The sequence below is a fragment of the Mobula birostris genome, chromosome 10 (assembly GCF_030028105.1).
Source record: "Mobula birostris isolate sMobBir1 chromosome 10, sMobBir1.hap1, whole genome shotgun sequence".
NCBI classification, from domain to species: Eukaryota; Metazoa; Chordata; class Chondrichthyes; order Myliobatiformes; family Myliobatidae; genus Mobula; species Mobula birostris.
The window spans coordinates 41085500-41107988 of NC_092379.1; the positions used below are offsets into that span (position 1 = coordinate 41085500).

The window sequence follows — 22489 nt, forward strand, 5'->3', positions numbered from 1 at the left end:
TAATTCTTATATACTGCACTGTGCTGCTGCTGCCGCAAAAAAAAAAATCAAATTTCTTGACATCTGTGAGTGATGATAAACCTCACAGATGTCTGATATGGGTCTCTGATGTGGACTGAGAGTGGGAAGGGGGCAGGGAGAGGGGAGTTGTGTCCCTGTCCCCCTCTTTTGGTGAATGTCGGTGATAGCGTAAGATGATATCGTGGTTCTGCATTTGTGTTTATGGACTGTGGACTTTTTCAGATTTAGGGTTTTTATATTCTGTTTTCTTCATCGCCTTATTCTTTTCGTTTTGTTGTGTGAGGGGAGGGTGTTTGGGGGTAAAATGCTCTGTTAGTTTTTTGTGCGGGGGATGGGTTGGGGGGGGTCGATGTTGCTCTTCCATTTTGTGTGTGGAGGGAGGGGTAGTTTTGGGGATCAGATGATCAGGATGCCATTATTTTTTGTACCAGGGCTGGGGAGGTGTAGGTTTCATGCTTCTCTCTGAGTGACTTTCATCTTCTTTCTTTGCTTCGTGGCTATCTGGAGAAGACAAATTTCAGGGTTGTATTGGGATAGATGCTTTGATCATAAACAAACCTTTGACTCTTTGGTTGGGAAAAGGGGGAAGGGAGCGGAAAGCACCGGAGAGACATTCTGTAATGACCAATAAGCCAATTGTTTGGAATCAAATGGCCTTGCCTGGGTTCTCAGGGCTGAGTATGTCTGCACTCGCACCACCCCCTCCTGCCCCTGGCAGTCCACCTCAGCCACCTCTCTCACACCCCTCCCGTGGGTGCTCCACTCTCACCATTCCCAACATCCTGTGCTCCCGCCAGATTTACAAACTTGCTCTCCACTGCACGTTGGCAACTACAGTTCTGTGCAAAAGTCATTGGCACCCTGGCTAGATGTGCATGTGCCTAAGTACTGTAAGTGTGAAAGTAGCATTCATATTTCTTTTGTGGGATTAATATTTCATAAATGTCCAAGATGATACTTTGAAAGCAGAGAGTCTGGGGAGCGCCAGTGTGTTTGTCAGACAGCGTTCGCAGTATGAATGTTTTTCACCTTTGCTGTACTCAGAAAATTGCCTTTCCTTCCTAGTTCCCTGAGGTCCATTTGAACATTATCTCCAATCTGGACTGCGTGAATGAAGTTATTGGAATTCGCCAGTTATCACAGTCTCTCCTGCCAGCCATTGTAGAATTAGCAGAAGATGCCAAATGGAGAGTGCGCCTTGCTATAATCGAGTACATGCCTCTGCTTGCAGGGCTGCTGGTGGGTGGTTTATTCTAAAATGTTTTTATAGTCTATTAGCAATGCTTCCATATGGATGGTTTGCAGAATGGAAATGATTGCCCATATCAAATTGAAACTTTAGTTTAAAGATGGAAATAACTTTGAACATCTTCTTTCCTTTTGCACCAGAAGCAAATGTGCGATAGTAACAATTATACTTGTAGCCCACTGACATGGGTAGTCTTACTTTAGACTCGGGGCTCCCAACCTTTTTTTTAATTGACCATTAACCAAGCAGGGGTGGAAACCCCTGGTTTAGACCATCAGGTTTAGGCCCCTGTTTAAGGACTGCGGACTTTGTCAGACTTAGGGATTTTATATTCTGTTTTTATATCACCTGTTTCTTTTCATTTTGTTGTGCGAGGGGAGGGTGTTTGGGGGTAAAATGTTCTGTTGGTTTTTGTGTGGGGGGTGGGCTGGGGATGTTGTTGTTCCATTTTCTGTGTGGAGGGAGGGGTGGTTTGGGGGGGGGCTGATGATCAGGATGCCATTCAATGACTTTCATGTTTTTTCTTTGTTTCATGGCTATCTGGGGAAAACAAATTTCAGAGTTGTACATGATAATAAGTGAGCCTTTGGCCTGCACATCAAACAGATCCAAACACAGAAAGGGCAATAAACTCCGTACAATCAGATGAGGGGGTGACAACTGTTGTCCCAGAGGAAATAAACAATATCTTTTTGAGATTTTACCAAAATCTGTACAGCTCAGAATATTCAGATTCAGCTCCAGAAATACAAAAGGAATTTCTCGACTTGTTAGAATTTATACCCCGAGATGAAACGTCCTTGACCTCACTGGAGTTTAACTCAGAGGCTAAAGAATTGTCTGCAGCTATAACTAACATTAAGGGAGGGAAAACTCCTGGGCCCAATGGAAATTCCGATTAAAATATATAAAATCTTTAAGACTAAGCTAATACCACCTCTGCTTGATATGTATCAGGAGTCATTTGACACTGGATCCCTTGCCCCCTCTCTTAATATGGCAGCAATTACGCTACTGTTAAAACCTGGAAAACCACCATCCCTTTGTGGATCTTATAGGTCAATCTCACATCTGAACAATGATCTCAAAATTCTCTGTAAGGTATTAGCTAGGAGGCTGGAGCCACTGTTGCCAAAAATGGTCCACCCTGACCAAAATGGATTTGTAAGGGAAGGCAGGGCTTCCACAACATTTGAAGAGTGCTTAATATACTTTATGAAAAATCTGGAAGCTCTGTTAGCGCTATTCTGTCATTGGATGCCGAGAAAGCCTTCGACAGAGTGGAGTGGAATAGGGGGAAAATTTCTAAGATACAGCTTCTGTATTCTAACCCACAGGCTGAAGTTTCAACTAACGAGCTTTTTTCGGCATCTTTTAAACTCCAACGGGGAACAAGACAGGGCTGTCCCCTATCTCCCCTCCTGTTTATCCTGGCCATTGCGCCACCTGCTATGGCAATTTGAAAACAGGCTAACATAGCAGGAATAACTATAGGAGATGTAGAACATCGCATAGCCCTGTACATGGATGATGTCATTTTGTCAGAACAGGGTTTACCTATTTGGGTGTTAAAATTACTCCTTCTATTGATAAAATTATCCCAACTAATTATAACCCTCTCACAGACTCAGTTATTCAACTTACAAACAGATGGACGAAATTGCTCATAAATTTGATTGGACGCATAAACATTCTAAAAATGTCAATTTTACTGAAGTTCCTGTACCTTTTGCAATCTATCCCACTTTCTCTTCCATCATCTTTCTTTTACTTATTAAAGAAATTTTTTTCTACTTTCATCTGGAATAATAGATGTCCAAGACTCAGGCTTTCCCTGTTATATCTACCGTATGATAGAGGTGGCTTACAGCTACCAAATCTTATGTGTTATTTCTGGGCAGCCCAAATTAGAGCAGGAATGTTTTATTTTGTTAAGGATCACTCCCCTCCTTGGGTCTCAATGAAATCCCAGTTGATCAATATCCCTCTAGAACTATATATGTATTCAGCAAATAAGAAAAAACTGGTCACACAATCTAAAATCCCTTTCTTAAAAAATACAATAATGATTTGGCACGATGCTCTTGCGTAAATAGCAGAGACATCACAGTTATCCCAGTTTACTCCTATCTTTGGTAATGATAGCTCCAGCCCGGCAGAGGGGATCCTGGTTTTAAAACTTGGTCGCCCCGAGGCATAGCTAAGGTGTCTGATCTTTATAATGGCAATTCATTTATGTCTTTTGAAGAACTCAAAGGCCACATATGGAATTCCAACAAAACACTTTTTTAAATGCCTTTAGTTGCAAAGTTTTATTATGTCCAGGCAAAGTTACAGTTTGAAGCTCCCTCCTTTATTTACCCTAGAAGACCTCACTCTGAAATTATCTGAAGCTAGGGGACAAGTGTCTGAATTATACATGTAAGGGTTTCTTCTTTTATGTTACTTGCTAAGGCTAATAAAATGGCTTCTCTGTACTATTAACTACTGAGACAGTGGTTCTCTATAGCAACTTGTTTGGGTTATCATTACTGATTTGGGAATTGTATTCATTTGCTAACCAATTGGGAAAGATGGTATTCTTTCTTGTGTGTCTGTAAGCTATTGTTTTTCGTGGGCTTTGGGCAGAAGGCGCGATGGGGACAGAGTGAGGAGACGTGAGGAGAGAGATCCTGTAAGCTGGGCAACGTCACGGACCCCGTGCGGGAGTCCGAGGCCCAGGGTCTTCGGCGAGGAGTGGAGAAGAGGACAGACTCGTGTGGAGTGTTTGGTCGATCACTGAGGGTGGTCCCATTCGTGGGTCGGTGGAGTTCGGAGGACATCGATTGGAGAAAGGGGGACCCGGTTCTGTAAGAGCTCCAACGAGTGTGCACCAAACTGATAGAGTTACTGACTTGGCACCTTTATTCTATTTGTTTCTACTAACCCATCACCAAGAAATACTTATAAAGTGTAATCATTTAATCGCATATGGCGTACTGTCTGTGGGGTACATCACACAGCATCCACACAAACTTGATCTCCCCGTTTGGCGGGGCCGAAGGCTGCTCCCCCTAGACGAAAGCAAGCTGAGCGAGTCTAGGCTTACTGGGCGGCTACATACAAATTGTTTGCAAGTAAATGCAAAGAATCATCAAACAACATGCTACAAGCATGGAGAACTGATTTGCATGAGAATCTGTCAGAAAAACAGTGGTCAGAAGCTTGTTCCTTCGTTCAAACCCAGTCAGTGAACACTCATTCTAAGCGGATAACCAGACAGTACATTACTCCAGTCAGGTTTCGTCACTTGAACCCCAACATTCCAGACACATGCTTTAAATGTAATCACTAAAAGGGGTCTCTGTTCCATTGAATGTGCGAGTGCCCCCAGATAATCTGCTTCTGGAAGAAGGTGCTGGATTTGATTAGTCAGATTATTGGAAAAAAGGTGCTCCTTGATCCTAAATTATGTATTCTAACATTTATCCAAAGGACTTTGTAACCTCCAAAAATGCAAGGTCTCTGCTTAATATTTGTTTTTTGGAAGCCAGACGTTGCATAGCCTATTCATGGAAGAAACCCACAACCAGTGGACTTTCACAATGGCTGAAAGGAGTGACTTCGTATCTTGCTCTAGAAAAGATCAACTACATCACAGAAAAACAAACTTGGCAAATGTTGGGAAATTTGGGATATTTTCTACAAGTTTCTGGAGAACAATATTTGGGATGATGAAAGTAACAAATTGAACTGACAGCTTGTTTTTAATGGCCGGGTGTTTGCTTTTTTTGTGCGTTGCTTTTCCTTTTATTTCTGATGTATTTTATTTTTCCCTTTCTCTTTAACCTTGTTGCACTTTCAAACCTATGGATGATCGAATGTGTTTACTTTTCATTCTGTAAAAGCAATAAAGAGATGTTTGAAAAAAAATAAGTGAACCTTTGAATCTTTGATTGGGAAAAGGGGAAGGGAGAGGGAAGCACCAGAGAGATATTCTGTAATGATCAATAAACCAATTGTTTGGAAGCAAATGACCTTGAGAGCAGAATTAGTCCATTCAGCCCATTGATTCTGCTGCAACATTCCATCATGGCTGATTTGTGATCCCTCTCAACCCTATTCTCCTGCCTTCTCTTCATATCCTTTCACGCCCTGATTAATGAAGAGCCTGTCAGTCTCCATTTTAATTATACCCAATATCTTGGCTTCCACGGTTGTCCATGGAAGTGAATTCCACAGATTCGCCACCCTCTGGCTGAAGAAGTCGCTCCTCATCTCTGTTTCTGCCAGGTGCTCCGATTTCCTCCTCCATCCCAAAGACGTGCTGGTTGTAAACTGGTTATTGTAGATTCCGCCTCTGTGTTGGTAACTAGCAGGAGTAGTGAGGTAGTGTTCATGGGTACGGTGTCCACTCAAAAAGCGTATGGCAGAGGGGAGGAAGCTGTTCCTGAATCAGTGAGTGTGTGTCTTCAGACAAATTGTCCCTCCTTTCTGGTAGTAGCAATGAGAAGAGGCTGGTGGGGCCCTTAATGATGGACAGTGTCTTTTTGAGGCACCGCTCCTTGAAGATGTCCTGGATAATATGGAGGCTGGAGCACACGATGGAGCTGACTAATTTTATAATTCTCTGTAGCTTCCTTAAGCTCTCCTGTATCATACCGATTTAGTATGTATTCGGTTTTAAGAAGCAAATCGCTCTCAGTTTCGGTGTGCAAACACAAAGTAGATTTTCTGAGCTAGAAACTCACAATGTTCCTGTTGTGCTGTGTTCCCATGCTTTATGGTTAATCATAAAACTATTTAGTCAATATTTACACCTTTGTGGTTAAAGAGTTTTTCAAGGAGGTTACCAGGAAAGTGGTTGAAAGGAAGGCATTGGATATTGTCTACATGGACTTCAGCAAGGCCTTTGACAAGGTCCCGCATGGGAGGTTAGTTAGGAAAATTCAGTCGCTAGGTATACATGGAGAGGTGGTAAATTGGATTAGACATTGGCTCAATGGAAGAAGCCAAAGAGTGGTAGTAGAGCATTGCTTCTCTGAGTGGAGGCCTGTGACTAGTGGTGTGCCACAGGGATCAGTGCTGGGTCCATTGTTATTTGTCATCTATATCAACGATCTGAATGATAATGTGGTAAATTGAATCAGAAAATTTGCTGATGAAACAAAGATTGGAGGTGTAGTAGACAGTGAGGAAGGTTTTCAGAGCCTGCAGAGGGACTTGGACCAGCTGGAAAAATGGGCTGAAAAATGGCAGATGGAGTTTAATACAGACAAGTATGAGGTATTGCACGTTCGAAGGACAAACCAAGGTAGAACGTAGAGGGTTAATGGTAAGGCACTGAGGAGTGCAGTGGAACAGAGGGATCTGGGAATACAGATACAAAATTCCCTAAAAGTGGCATCACAGGTAGATAGGGTCGTAAGGAGAGCTTTTGATACATTGGCCTTTATTAATCAAAGTATTGAGTATAAGAGCTGGAATGTTATGATGAGGTTGTATGAGGCATTGGTGAGGCCGAATCTGGAGTATCGTCTTCAGTTTTGGTCACCAAATTACAGGAAGGATATAAATAAGGTTGAAAGAGTGCAGAGAAGGTTTACAAGGATGTTGCCAGGACTTGAGAAACTCAATTACAGAGAAAGGTTGAATAGGTTAGGACATTATTCGCTGGAGTGTAGAAGAATGAGGGGAGATTTGATAGAGGTATATAAAATTATGATGGGTATAGATAGAGTGAATGCAAGCAGGCTTTTTCCACTGAGGCAAGTGGAGAAAAAAACCAACTGGTGCGTCTTTGGATTGTGAGAGGAAACCCGCGCGTTCCGCAGGGAAAATGTACTGGCTCCTTACAGGTGACATCAGAATTCCCAAGCTGTAACAGTGTCACGCCAACTGCTACGCCACCGTTAGTGGTTAGTAACGTTCTTACTGTCTGCATTAAACCATCGGACACTTTTAAGATTTTTCCTATTTTTCATGGATCATAGTCCTGGTATTGACACAAAGAAATTAATTAAGGATAGTCAAAATACTAGATGCAAGTACCTTAGATTGGGTATCTTCTGTGTAGCTTTCTGCCACGGCACAATCTAGTTTTGTGCAGTTTATTAGAGCACGTTGCCAGTCTTTCTTGTGTGACCCCTTCACCATTGGCTCAAAGGAGTTAGCAAACTGTACTGGTAAGGAGCGAAAGTTGAAGACGGCTAGAATGCAAATGTGGCAAGTTGGCATGTTCTACTAGAAATTCGAGGGGTTATTTTATCAACATTCTTTTTATTGTCAAAACCTGTTTAGGGAGTGGAGTTTTTTGATGAGAAGTTGAACTCCTGGTGCATGACATGGTTGGTGGATCGCGGTGAATATAGCCTTGATGAATCATTACTTCTGTTGAACGAAAGTCCTTCAAAGTTGTCAAAGTCATCTTCCTGGTGCTTCCATGATGCTGAGTGACCCTACCAGGTGCCTAACCAAAAATCCTTCATCGTGCTTTGTCACATCCTCAAAGGATTGGGTCAGGCTCAAGACACGACATGCCCCTCACAAAGCCATGCTGACTCTCCCGAATCAGACTATGCTTCTTGTAAATCCTGTCTGTAGGAATCTTCTCCTGTAATTTGCCCACCGGTGAAGTAAAACTGACTGGTCTATAATTCCCAGGGTCATCCCTACTCTCTTTCCTGAACAAGGAAATAACATTTGCCAACTTCCAATCATCTGGTACTTCCTCCGGTGAGGACTGGCCAGTGAGGATGCCCAGATCGTCACTAAAGGTGCAGCAATCTCTTCCCTTGCTTCCCGTAGTAACCCTGGGGTATTATCACATCTGGCCCCGGGGACTTATCTATCCTAGGGCTTTTCAAAATTCCAGAACATCCTCTTTCTCAATGTCAACATGTTGCAGCATATCACTGCCCTCGCAAGCATCAAGGTCCCTCTCACTGGTGATTACTAAAGAAAAGTATTCATTGCGGATCTCCCCCAAAGTCTCCGACTCCAAACATTTTGCCTCTTTTAGCTCTGGCCGGCCCAGACTCTCACTCTGGCCATCCTCCTGTTTTTCAAGTATGTTTTCCTGAATCCAACTCACCAAGTCCTTCTCGTGGCCCCTCCTAGTTCTCCGAAGTCCATTCTTCACTCTCTCCCTGGCCACATTGTAACCTTCTGGAGCCCAGGCTGATCTTTGCATCCTATGCTTCTAGACTAGCTGTTGCGCATCTCTTGTCAAGCATGGCTCCTTCACCCTTCTGTTCTTTCCCTGTCTCAGTGGGACAAAACTCTGCAGAGCTCCATGCAAGTGAAGCCCAAAACGACTTCCACATTTGAATTGTGTGTTTCTGAGTGCATTCATCCCAGTTTGTACTCCCAGGTTCCTGCCCAATGTCCAATACCATCATAGTTCAAACACCGGCGCCCCCCTCCCCCCCAGTTATTACTGCTGCAAGCAATCTAGTCGCACTCTTGTACACATGGCAACAAGAAACAGACTTGACTTTGACCGATACGTTTATTTATTTAATTATTCCAGAATAGCATGGAACAGGCCCAACGAGACGCACCGCCTAGCAACCGGCTGATTTAACCCTTGCCTCATCACAGGACAGTTTACAATGACCAATGAGACTCCTAAGCGGGACGTCTCCAGACTCTGTGGGGTGTTGGGGGGGGGGGTGGAATCTGAGCACCCGGGGTAGACACACGATCCACTCCGGTTTGTTGCCTCTTATTCCAAAAGCAGCGGAGCTGCGAATCTGAAATAGTAACTGAAAATTCTGGAGACACTCAACAGAGCAGGCCAATGAATGGGCAGAAAGTCACAGATACAGCTGTGCATCTCCCAACATGATCTCATGCCAGCTCATCCACACCTTTTTTTCTCCCCCCTCTGCGTACAAGTTCTTAATCCTGCCTACGTTTCCAGAAGCCGCCTGTTCCATCTGCAGTGCCTCCCTGGTTTTCTTCTTGCCTGGCGGTCGAAGCTATGCTGTACTCAAGCCGGCTTTGCTCAAGGCAACATCACTCAGGTCCTGTGTGTTTTGTAAATGATAGTTCTCTTCGTTCTCTTGGTGTAAGCGAGTTGTGGTATTTAATTGATGCCAGAAGCCTGTCCTAAGACTTGGGCCACTCAGGTGTACTCTGTGTGTCACCCACCGTACTATCTCTCAGCCATTTAAATGGGAGCTTTCAAGCTGAGCTTCTGTACTGTTGTCAGTCAAGATGTAGTTTATACTTGCAACTGTTTGCAAGGGATATTCATATTCCTTATCATTTTTATAAATGAATGGCAGATGAGGATCTTTTTCCCTGTGCAAGTAATTTCCCAAAAATGGCAGGGCTGATTTTTCTTTAAAGTAAAGTGCATTTTGATTAAAGACCAATAAAATTAACAACAAATCTGATTTGGACTGTTTTGCTTTTAGTCTCGGTCCCTTTTACCCTGGAATCTGAATATTGCAGTTAGGGCTTGAACAATGACTAATTATTCAATTACAATAATTAGTAATAAATAATGGTAATCTATTCGAAGTATTTTTTAAGTATCTAATGGGGAAACACAATGGCGTCTGGTTAGCGCAACACTTTGCAATTGGGTTCGATTCCCACTGCCACCTGTGAAGAGTTTATACGTTCTCAGCATGACTGCGTGGGTTTCCTCCGGGTGCTCCTGTTTCCTCCCAGAGACGTACTTGTTGGTAGGTTAACTGGACATTGTAAATTGTCCTGTAATTAGGCTAGGGATAATCGGGGGGTGGCTCGCAGGGCAAGAAGGGCCTGTTCCACGCTGTATCTCAATAAATAATCAATGATAAATAAGTATATTAAAATGCTACTTTCCAAGTGCATAATTTCCTCCACTGTGTGTAACTTGGTATGGAACAGGTTGACACTTTGAAGAAGGTGGTACGAACATTTCATTTCGGAACTTTGTATTTTATCAGCAAGGTACATATTTGAAAATCAAGTAGTAACAGCGATCAGATCATTTCTTGACCTGTGAATGCTGTCTTGCAGTGTACGCCATTCGCGAGGCCGCGACCAACAGCTTGACCAAGTTGGTGGAGAAGTTTGGCAAAGACTGGGCAGAATCCACCATTGTGCCGAAAGTACTTGCCATGGCCAGTGACCCCAACTACCATCACAGAATGACCACCCAGTTCTGCATTAACGTGAGTATAGCTTTGACAATGTACTTGCAATGGCCAGTGACCCCAACTACCTTCACAGAATGACCACCCTCTTCTGCATTAACGTGAGTATAGCTTTGACAATGTACTTGCCCATGGCTAGTGACCCCAACTACCTTCACAGAATGACCACCCTCTTCTGCATTAACGTGTGTATAGGTTTGACAATGTACTTGCCCATGGCTAGTGACCCCGACTACCATTGCAGAATGACCACTCTGTTCTGCATTAACGTGAGTATAACTTTGTCAATACTTCCATTACACTTCACAAGCTGCTAAAATATTTCATGAATAAAACGTACAGTTAGAGCACACACTAAAGAATAAAGAATTTAACACAAATATTATGGATTTGTTTAAAATGTTCTTTTAATATATTCTTTATGAATGTTTAGATTCTGCAAAAAATAAATTAACACTTTGCCAAAGCTGCTCCTTCCAATATTGACATCTGCTTGATATGAGCTTCTGTGCTTGCGTTATTTGCTGAGGTGTAGTGGTGTTTTGTGTTTAATCTGCAAGGTGTCTGGAGTAAAAATTGAGTTGAGGGTGAGACTTTTTATGATTTCGTGGAGCAGAGTTCCTAACTGTCCTTGTGGAAATGGACTGATGGTGTTAGCTAAAGGACAACTGATTTAATGACCTGTTGACCCACCAGATGGCTTACAGCTTTCAAGTTTTATTTCACAAGGGTCTGTTTCTGTGCTGTAGTGGATTATGGCTCTGTCTTTTGCTTAGAGATCTGAGTACCTTGAAGTGGACATTATACATTATCTGGCTGAGGGAATTGTAAGTTTTTTGACGCAACTAGTTTCAATTTACAAGTGTACTTAACGGCCCCCAGTCATTCCAGATGCAGAATTAACTTCTTTCCTTGGATTTATTTGATGGGCCTGGGCTTTGCTGGAGTTTGGACAAGGTGAGGGAGAGATTCAATTGAAATGCCTAGATAAAATGGATGTTTCTAAAAGTGGGTGAGTCTGGGACTGGAGGGCACAGCCTTTGGAACAGAGGGATATCCCTTTAGAACGGATATGAAGAATTTCTTTAGCCGGAGCGTGGTGAGTCCAGGGAATTCATCGCCACAGGCGGTGATGGAGGCCAAGTAATTGGGTATATTTAAAGTGGAGCTTGATAGGTTCTGGAGGGTGTCGAGAGGTCTACACGACCTGGCGTTTTTGCGGTATCCTCAAGGATTTGGCAAGCTGGACTCTCAAGAATGCAGGTGCAGTGGCCGTGGCCATTGCTGGGAGTGGACTTCAGGTTGGATGAGAGTGGCCTGAGAGGGGAAAATGAAGTGGTGTTCAGTTGATTTCAGCAACGAGCCAGGTTAAAAGGTTTAAAGAGTCGCAGGGGGAAAGACTAACTTCTCTGTGAGGCTTTACACACATCAGCAGTGAACCGACTGTCACTGTCAGCACTTGTATCCGCACTGAATTGACTTGCTGGCTGTGCCCTGCGACCATTGGGCCCCTGGCTCAGATAAAATGCTGAACTGGCTCCTTGGTTGTGGACTGCAACCATTGGGCCCCTGGACTGGTTTCACTTCTCTCAGCACAGAACTGACTCCCTTGCTGTGGCCTGCAGCCATCTACTGATCTGAACTGGCTCCCTGCCTGTGGGCCTAATTTCGGTGACCCTGCGTTTCATGTTCTGTGTCTTACTGGTTTACTATTTTTTTTATTCTTGTTTGCCCGATTTGTTCTTTTTGGGCACATTGCGTGTCTGACGGTCTTTGCTGTGTAGGATTCTTTCTCTTTCCATGGATTCTCTTGTGTTTCTTTGCTTTATGGCTGCCTGCAAGAAGACGAATCTCCTGCTTGTATATGGAGTTCATACTTTGGTAGCAATGTACTTTGAACTTTAGACCTCTGGATCAGCAGGAACACCTCAGAAGGATATGCCTGTGCGGGCTGGACCAAAACAGGGCTAACATCCTGCGGGAGTGCTCGCTGGGATTCAAACTCATAGGGATGGGCCACGGGCCACATTTACAGTTAAGGTGGCCGTGCAGTTAAATATCGAAGGGAAACAAAGTGAGCCCAGTAAGGAGAGCAAACCTCAGTCTGATAAGAAATGCAAGATTATATTTATTTTGGTGTAAGCAACGTTACTAGTAAAGCAAATGAGCTCACAGGAGGGTGATATTGTTACTGTCATAGAGAGGGTTGAATGGCTGAACGATTCACTCAGTGAATGGTGTGGTGGGCGTGGCACCGTAATATTGATTTATTACTGAAATATCGAGGAGGAGGACATTCTGGGACACACCTTACTAATCCACAAGCCTCTACTGGTGAACTTCCGGTAAGATGGCGGTGTGCTGGGGCGCAGCGGGTTCTACAGGGCCAGCCAAACGTGTTACTATCTTTTGTTTATTTCTTTACAATCTCAAGACCCTGCTGGAAGTTAAGCACTTTAAGAGTGCCTACCCCATTGGCGTAGAAACTGAAGAAGCTGGACTTGGGGCAGATCGTTCTGCTCCCCGCGTCAGAGAGTCAGCAATGTGGTTGGCGTGCAGACTGGCAGCGAGCAATTGTCTTAGTCTCTTTCCTTGTGATCTCAAAACCCTGTTGAGCATTGCTAATGTGTAATGCCGCCTGTTTGCAGCCACCCAGGAGAGAGGCATCTACAGCTGGCACTGGAGGTGGTGTAGCGCAGCGTTTAAGCTAACGTTGGTGCTGTCCCTCTCCCCCCAAGTGTTTGCTTGGCAGAAGGCAGGATGTACGTGTTCAACTACAGACTGCTGCAACATTCATGGACTCAGGGACTTGGACTATATTTGTTGTGTGACTATATTTTACTCTATACGTGCCACATGCTGTGTATGACTGTTGGTACTGTGTTTTGTACCTTGACCCTGAAAGAACACTGTTGCGTTTGGATGTATTCATGGGTATTCATGAATGGCAATTAAACTTGAACTTGATGTAAACAGCCAAGAACAGCAAAACATTGGAATATTACCTGCAAGCTGCACACCAACCGGACTTGGAAATATATTGCCATTACTTCTGAAACCCCCTTTTCACTGGGCGTCTCTGGAAATGCAGCCTTTTAGCCCCTCGCAAACAGCCACTGGACTCCGCGGGGAGAAACTTCAGGCTTCGTACATCTAAGGAGTATGTGACTTTGGTCCCGCAAAATCTGTGAGGTTGGGATGTCTCGCCTACCCAAACCCCGGTTTGTGTGAATGCTGTGTGATTTACTGCCCCTGGCAATCGCCTGTCAGCAGAAAATAACAGATTGTTCACTGCGTAGAATTATTCAAGAATATATTTAAGAATGTTAACTTAAGCAAACAGTTATTAAAGGAAAGAAAGAGAAAAAAAACGAAAAGGGCCCATTCTACGTATACAGTGGAGCTCAAATCTTGAACTTCTCTGTAAATCGCGTGCTGGACCCTCCCTCCATCTGCGTGAAAGCACACACCACCTTCCGAAGGTCACTGGAAATCCATCTTGAACAAAGAGGCTTTCCCACAGGATTATTGGTCCTTCCTCCTCGAAGCCATTCATCTGCACAAAGCACCCTGTATCATCCACCATCTTTCCTCCTGTCTTCTCCCAGCTCCGGCCAAACAAAGACCTCTCTGCCCAGTAATCTCTAGCACCTTCTCCCAATTCTACCATCCTGATTGGGTGACACCTCATTCCTGAGCTCAGACCCAAACAGGCTGAAAGCAGAACAGATTGCTCTTACAGAACTGCTAAAATGAAATGCCTACAGCATAGCAGTAAAAATCTGAACCAGGGCATTGACTCTGACTGGGTCAGAATCCTGGATCACCCACCCTAACTGCATTGTGGGTGCACCCACACCTCAAGGACTGCAGCCCACCACAAAGGAATTAAATACCACTTCAACCTGTGATGCCCACACATTCCTTGGAGGAATATGCAAAAAGAGCTTCAAGTAACAGTGTACAGGTAGTCCCTAGGAGTGGTCACATGTGACAGCTCTCCCAGTATTCAGCATGAGGTACAGGAGCAAGGATATCAGAATCAGGTTTAACGTCACCGGCATAATGTCGTGAAATTTGCTGTCTTTGTGGCAGCAGCACAGTGCAACACACGATAACAGAGAAAACTGAATTACAGTAAATATATGAAATAATAGTGTGGAAACAGAAATAAAAAGTAGTGAAGTAGAGCATGGGTTCAGTGTCCATTCAGAAATGGCAGAGGGGAAGAGACTGTTCTGGAATCGCTGAGTGTGTGCTTTCAGGCTTCTGTGCCTCCTTCCTGAGGGTAGCAGTGAGAAGAGGGCATGTCCTGGGTGGCGGGGGTCCTTCACCATGGATGCTGCCTTTTTGAGGCATCGCTCCTCAAAGATGTCCTGGATACGAAGGAGAAAGGCAAAACACAGTTGTACGAGTTATCAGGTTATAGTAGTACAGAACCTCAACCTCTCTGATATCAGTATGAAAGATTTCAAAGGGAATGGCCCAAAGGAGAGGGGATCCAGGAAAACTTTGTGAGAAACAGAGTGAGAGAAGGACGAAGGGTCTTGGCCTGAAACGTCGACTGGCCTGCTGCGTTCACCAGCAACTTCTATGTGTGTTGCTTGAATTTCCAGTATTTGCAGAATTCCTGTTGTTTGAGAGAGGGACATGGCTGGAAAACTCAAACAGGGCAAGAAGCCGATGTATTAGGAGTCTTTAGTGGGGTTGGATACGCAATGTACCCTTGGCTGTTATGGGAAGGAAGGGCTGAGCTCCCAAGGTCTCTTCGAGAGTTCAGTGAACCCCTCTCTCACTGCTCCCCCTCCGTGATCTCTGCTTCCTTTCGATGGGAGTCAGTGAAACCTTCTCTCAATCTGTGATATCTGCTCAGCTCTTTACTTCATCCCTCCCCGCTCCTGGTTTCACCCAGCACCTTGTATTTCTTTCTCCACTCACCATCCCCCCCCTGGATTTTTAAATCTACTCATCTTTTTTCTCCACTCCTGCCGAAGTGTCTCAGCTGGAAATGTCGACTGTACTCTTTTCCATCGATGCTACCTGGCCTGCAGAGTTCCTCCAGCATTTTGTGTGTGTTCCAAGGATCCTGGTAGTTTAAAATCCTAAATTGTCACAGAACAGGTGCCAGGTAACTGGATCCCAGCAGTACGGTGCCTTTCTTTGACGAAGGCAGCAACTGGTAACCACCGAGCTGTGAATCTAACATCAGTGGCAGAAAGGGTGTTGTAAAAAGTCCCGAGGGACGGGATTCAGCTGCACTTAGGCAGAGCTTCATCAGAAATGGTCAGCGTGCAAGTGGTGATTCTGTCGGCCAATCTGAGTTTCTTGGAGTTACGGGTGTACTAGTGCACCTGGTGTTGTCTACAGGGACTTCGGTAAATCTTTTGACAAGATCCCCAAACGAGCAAGAGACCGAGGGATCCGAAGTAACTTCACAAATTGGGTTCAAAGTGGATTTGCTGATCGGCTTTTGTGATTACCCCGTGGCATACCACAGGAATCTGTGCTGGAACTCTCCTGTAAATGATTTGGATGTGGCTAGAAGTTTAGCAGATGACATAAAAATGTGAGCTTTGTCTTGCGGTGTTAGTGCTAATGATGGTGCATTGGTTAGTTGGCAAACTAGGCAGAGCAATTGTACCTAGAACATAGAACGTTAAAGCACTCTGTTAAAGTGCTGTGCTGATCTTTAAACCTACTCTGAGATCAATCTAACCATTCCCTCCTACATAGCCCTCCATTTTTCTATCATCTGTGTGCCTATCTAAGAGTTTGTTAAATGCCCCTAATGCATCTGCCTCTACCATCACGCCTGGCGGGGCATTCCACACACCCACCCACTCTGTGTGTGTGAAACAAAAATCTTACCTGTGTACCTTCCTCCAATCATCTCAAAATTATGCCTCTGGTATTGGCCATTTCTGCCTTGGGGAAAAGTCTCTGGCTGTCCACTCTATCCACATCTCTCATCCTCCTTCACTCCAAAGAGAAAAAGCCCCAACTCACTCAACCTTTCCTCATAAGACACGCTCTCTAATGCAGGCAGCAGCCTGGCAAGTCTCCTCTGTGTCCCCTCTAGATCTTCTCCATGCTTCCTATGACAAGGCTACCGAAGCTGGACGCCAGTGTGGTCTGACCAGAGTTTTATAGAGCTGCAACATTACCTCGCACTCTTGAACTCTATCCCCCAATTTACTGGACCCTCCCCCTGCCCCCGCATCATCGGGGGAGTCTGAAGCCCCCGAGGTTAAAAGTGAGAGAGAAAGATGTTAAAAAGGGATGTAAGGAGCAAGATTTTCACGAGTGGGCATGTGAGTGGGGCTGAAAGAGAAATCTCCAGAGGTAGGTACAGTTACGTTGATAGGAAAGGCCGAGGCCCATTCTCCCACCCCTCACCCCATGCGCACTCCCTCGCACACTCTCGCTCTTTCGCCTCACACTCACACTCTCTCACACTCTCGCTCTTTCGCCTCACTCACTCTCACACTCTCTCCCCTGTCTAGATTCATCTAGTGTTCACCCCTCTCCCCGAACCTGTTACCACCTCCATTATTTATCAGAGTCCAACCCTTGTAGCTCTTTGTGTTCCTGCTGTCAGTCCGCACCTTCACACTGTCCCTACCTTGTCCCATCTCCCTCGCGATGTTATTTCCTCATTCCCCCCGTCGTCCTCTGCCTGTCACTGTCTCTGCTCCTCCTTCGCTCCTCTCCTGCCATCAGTGTACCAGTCACCTCAGACTCCTTTCTCCCCACCATTCCACTGTCCCCCCCCCACCCCAGTCCCTGATGCAGGGTTTTGATCCAGTCCACTTTCCTCCCACAGATCTGCATTGAGTTTGTTTGTCGCTCCAGATTCCAGCTTCAGCAGTCACTTGTAATGCTCTCCCTGATTAGTGTAACACTCAAACCCTTCCCCCTGTCCCTAGGGCATCTGTAACCCAGGACGTTGTGCTCCCATCCCTCAACCATGTTCCTATACTTACAGGAATAATATAATCCCTGTACTGATCATTGGCCAGTGTTGTTTGCCCCTCGAGCAGCTGCTTCCCAGTTTACCTTCTCCTGTTCCTGCCTAACACCGTTGCAATTAGCTCTTCTGCACCTCAGTACCTTCACCCAAGGATCAGTTTTAATCTGTAACCATCTTAAAACTGAGGGAATTACAATTATGGCTGAAAATTTGATCATCTGCCCGGCTCATTTCCTCGTAAACTGTGTTACGTCGCCATGCCAACTTGGAGTGTCTGCATACTGTCTGGTGTTACCCCACTAGACACAGTTATCAATTTTGACCCATTGAAGCCTCTGGCGCTCAGGAAGTTCCATTCAGTACTGGGGAAGTTGAAATCAGCCACTCAGTGACCCTGTTTTTAAGTCTTTCCGTGACTGGGGTTGAGGGGGATAATGAATTGGCTGTGATGGAATAGCAGAGTAGACTCAATGGGCTGAATGGCCTGATTTTGCTCCTGTGTGGTCATACCTTTTGGTCGTATCTGCCAAAATATCTGTTCCCCAGCTCCCAGTGGCCTTTTGGGAGCCTAACACAGTAATTAAACCATTTTGTTCGTGTGTCATGCAATATATGTCGTCTGCATGGACTTCTGTGAGACCTTTGACAGGATCCTGCACGGGAGGCTGGTCCTTATTGTTAAAACTTCTGGCAAGCTGGCAACGTGGGTTAAAAGTTGGCTGAGGATGGTGGAGGGTGTTTCAAGCAAAGCTTGGGTTCTGGATATAGTCAGTTGAACTGTATAGAAGCATGCCCTCTTGTCCATTACATCTATACTGACAATCACTCCTTGCTATAGTAAACCCACTCAGCCACACTAACTCCACATCCCTCTGTCTTGCTCACTGAACCTGTAGAACAGGCCCGTTGGCCCACAATGTTGTGCCAAACTAATTATTCCTTTTCAGTCCGGACGAAGGGTCTGGGCCCGAAACGTCACCTGTTTATTCATTTCCATAGGTGCTACCTGACCTGCTGAGGTCCTCCAGCATTTTGTGTGTGTTGCTCTGGGTTTCCAACACCTGCAGACTTTATAAATAAAGCAGCGCCTAATTGAACCGTGTCCTTTTGCCCGCACGTGGCCGATATCCTCCATTCTCCGCACGTTCATTTCCCTGTCTAACAGTGTCTTAAATACTTCAATGCTCACACAAAACGCTGGAGGAACTCAGCAGATCAGGCAGCGTCCATGGAAATGAATAACCAGTCGACGTTTCAGACCGTGACCCTTCTTTGGATCGTAAACACTTGTTTCATACCTGCATCCACTTCCACCAGACCCGTCGGTGTGTTCCAGGTACTCAAATCCTCAGCACATCTTTGAGCTGTTCTCTTCTGGCTCTTACATCTCAACTGTGAGCCGTCTGTCTTTGCCTCAGAATTTTGTAAACTTCTATCAGCTCGTCCCTCCCTCAGACTCCATCACTCTGGAGAAAGCAACCTCTCCGGTAACATCTGCAGTACCAGTCAGCATGTCTTCTGTACCTTTTTCAGACCCTTTAAACGGGAGACCAGAGCTGAATTCAGTACTCCAAATGTGACCAAACCAGAGGTTTATCACAGGCAACGTCCTGTAAACACCTTCTGTACCTTCTCTAAAGTCTCCACCCCTTTAAAGGGGAGGCCAGAGCTGAATTCAGTACTCCAAATGTGACGTAAGCAGAGGTTTATCACAGGGAATGTCCTGTAAACATCTTCTGTACCTTCTCCAAAGTCTCCACACCCTTTAAAGGGCTGACCAGAGCTGAATTCAGTACTCCAAACGTGACCTAACCAGACGTTTATCAAGTGACTGTCCAGGTTTTGTTCCTGCCTGCACCACCACCACCACCTCCTTTGGCAGCTCAGCTACCAACTCCTGCATGAAAAGGTTACTCCTCCAATCTTCTTTAATACATTTTCCCTCTCTCCTTCAACCACTGATAGATAAATCCTGGTTAGAAGTGAAAATCGCACAGTGAGATTTCAGTTAACGCCACCACCATCTTCATCATCATGTGACGTGGGCGATCGTGGTCTCTCCATGGCCACGATTGTTCTTGGCAAATTATCCTGCAGAACTGGTTTGTGCCATTGACGCCTTCTGGGCCGTGTGTGTCTTTACAAGACAAGGTGACCCCCCCCACCCCCCAGCCATTATCAGTGCTCTTCAGAGATTGTCTGCCTGGCGTCAGTGGTCGTATGACTGGGAGTTGCGATCTGCACCGGCTGCACACATGACCGTCCACCATCTGCTCCCACGGCATTGCGTGACCCTGATCAGGTGGGGAGGCTTAAGCAGGTGTTGCACCTTGCCCAAGGGTGACCTGCAGGTCTGCGGAGGGAAGGAGCACCCTGCACCTCCTTTGGTAGCGACGTATCTCCACCCCGTCAACCCGTCCGGTGAACGATTTTTGTGAAATTGTGCGTTTGTGATTTGATTGGAATTTGTGTGGAAAGCAATAACAGATGGATTGCATTAAAAGCAAGTTTATGCATTCAGTGCCCCCTCTCTTCAACGGCATAAAAATGCGGCATCCGAATTATTCTCCTTTTGCATCCACTAACCCAAATGAGCTCAGCTGCAGTTTGTGACCGTACTCTGCTAGTTGAGCTCTAAACCGTATCTGGCCACGAGATCTGCCGCTGACATCTTTGAAAACCTTCTTCACTCTCTCTTTGTACCGTATAGGAAAAAGGAAAGTTACGTCACATCCGGAGTTTCTCCAGTTAGCGGATGATTTCCCTCCACGCCTCTGACATAGTGGGGAACCGCGTACGAGGCAAGTTACAGCAGTGGTTTGCCATTGCCTTCTGCCGGGTGAGTTTCCAAAGAGATCACCAGCTCGTAACCCAGCATGGATGGAAAGCGTGCAGGGGAGCCGGCTGGATTCAAACTCGGGGTGACCCCACTACAGCATCAGCCGGGTCAGCCTACTGTATGATATGGGGACTACTTTATGTTGTAGTAACACATCGCTGCATGCGCTATTAGGCGCACATTGATACGTATGTGTGTGTTCTGCATCGTTTTCTACTAGTAAAGAACCATGAAACTTCGCTCCTGTCTCCAGCATTTTTGTTAATAGCATTGTTGTGTAGCCAGGCCACACACACAACACTCTTTAAAGAATTACCCCTGGAAATGTAAACGTCTCGTACGTAGTGTCACTGGATTTTAGCTGCCTTGTAGATTCTAGTCTGCAGTCTTTCTGCTGTCTCAATTTAGCTTGAGATATCAAGCTGTCTACTCCCCCTATTTATTTTCATTGACTGTAGTGTACCCAGTGGCATTGTGTATCCGATGGGTTTAACTGTTAACAAGGATGTGAGGTTATTAGCTTTGCTGCTCTGTCGACAGTCACTTGTATCCAGCATGCCTCCTCCTCCTTTCCCAAAACACCTTCGCTTGTATTCCCAGCATCCAGTGGCAGATGCTCGAATTAAAACTGAAGATGTTGTCCAATCTGAAACTGTTCTCGGATGGGGTGGCAGAGGAGGGGCCCAGTGAGAGGCCCACGTTGGATGGGCCTTGGCTTGGGGAAGTGGTCCACATTAATGGGTCCTGACCCTGATGTAGGAGAGGGTTTCGCATTTGATGGGGCCTGTTGAAGGGGTGGGTTCCACATTGATGGGTCCAAAGGTGGGGCCCACATTTAATGGGGCCTCATGAGTCTGCACTCATTGTCCCCACGTTGCTGAATGATGTGCTATATGTTTTGACCTACCTTAATTTCCCTTTTAATCTTTTTTAACATTAAAAGAAAGAGTGCCCGTTAGACAGTTATTGAAATGACTTTCAATGCCGACCTCATTATTCCAGTGACTTGAACAGCAGTGCCAGTGGATGCTGTGATTACCTGATGGTTTGGTTAGGCAGCCATTGCTTCTGTACGTTTTAGTTAAAGTAGATTTTTCAATAGCTAAGCTTCTCTTCCCGACCAGAATTACACAATATTGTATCATTCCAGTGGTCTAGTCACATTTCGGATGATTTTTCGATATTGCAAATCACGTAATTTAATGTCTGTTAGCTTTTTGAATGATTTTAGAGATTGTGTTAGGCACGTTTAACCTGTTACTAGTGGACGTCTTTCTCCTTATTTGTTGTTTTGACTGCTTTCCCTAATAAAGTGGATTAAGGTAAACGCTGCTTCGTGTTGCACACCAGAGAGGTGCAGGATTTACCTCCTTGCGACTTTTGCGGAGCAGAAACACGTAAAAAACATGTCTTGTGTTTCGTTTCCTTGTAATTTTTTCCTTCTGTTAAATTTCTTTTTGAGGTAGCTTTCTGTGCTGTTCACCTGGTTTCAGAGAGCAAAGTCTTGCACACAAATCAGAGTTAGTCACTGAAGATTTAGTCGACGTGGAGAGACAAGTACAGCAAGGGAACAGGCCCTTAACCTCTTCTCTCTGGCATCTTCTCTCTTCATCTCTTCCTAACAAAAGCCCCAAGCCCAACCTTCGTGTCCCTCACCAGAGAAACCTCCCCTTAATCATAAGGCCATAAGATGGAGGAGCAGAAGTAGGCCCATCAGCCCATCGAGTCTGCTCTGCCATCCAATTCTTCCAGTCATCCCCATTCCCCTTTCCTCTTCATGATGCCCTGGCTAATCAAGAACCTATCTATCTCTGCCTTAAATACACCCAATGATTTGGCCTCCACAGCTGCTCGTGGCAAGAAATTCCACAAATTTGCCACCATCTGACTAAAGAAATTTCTCCGCATCTCTCTTCTAAATGGATGTCCTTCAATCTTGAAGTCGTGCCCTCTTGTCCTAGACTCCCCGACCATGGGAAATAACTTTATCATATCTAATCTGTTCAGGCCTTTTAACATTTGGAATGTTTCTATGAGACCCCCCTTCCCTCATTCTCCTGAACTGCAGGGAATACAGCCCAAGAGCTGCCAGACGTTCCTCATACGGTAACCCTTTCATTCCTGGACTCATTCTCGTGAATCTTCGCTGAACCCTCTCCAATGTCAGTATATTCTTTCTAAAATAAGGAGCCCAAAGCTGCACACAATACTCCAAGTGTGGTCACACGAGTTCCTTATGGATCCTCAACATCACATCCCTGCTCCTTTATTCTATACCT

General features: G+C 45.2%; 1 protein-coding gene across 1 annotated transcript in view; it reads left to right on the forward strand.

Annotated features, from left to right (window-relative positions):
• Window positions 1–13558, forward strand: part of LOC140203619 (serine/threonine-protein phosphatase 2A 65 kDa regulatory subunit A beta isoform-like) — a 34804-nt gene extending 21246 nt beyond the window's left edge. The window contains exons 8-9 of the mRNA XM_072269667.1: window positions 10265–10356; window positions 13493–13558. Coding sequence (XP_072125768.1) covers window positions 10265–10356; window positions 13493–13558 — 158 coding nt within the window. The remainder of the gene's footprint in view (window positions 1–10264; window positions 10357–13492) is intronic.
• Window positions 13559–22489: the final 8931 nt, after the last annotated feature.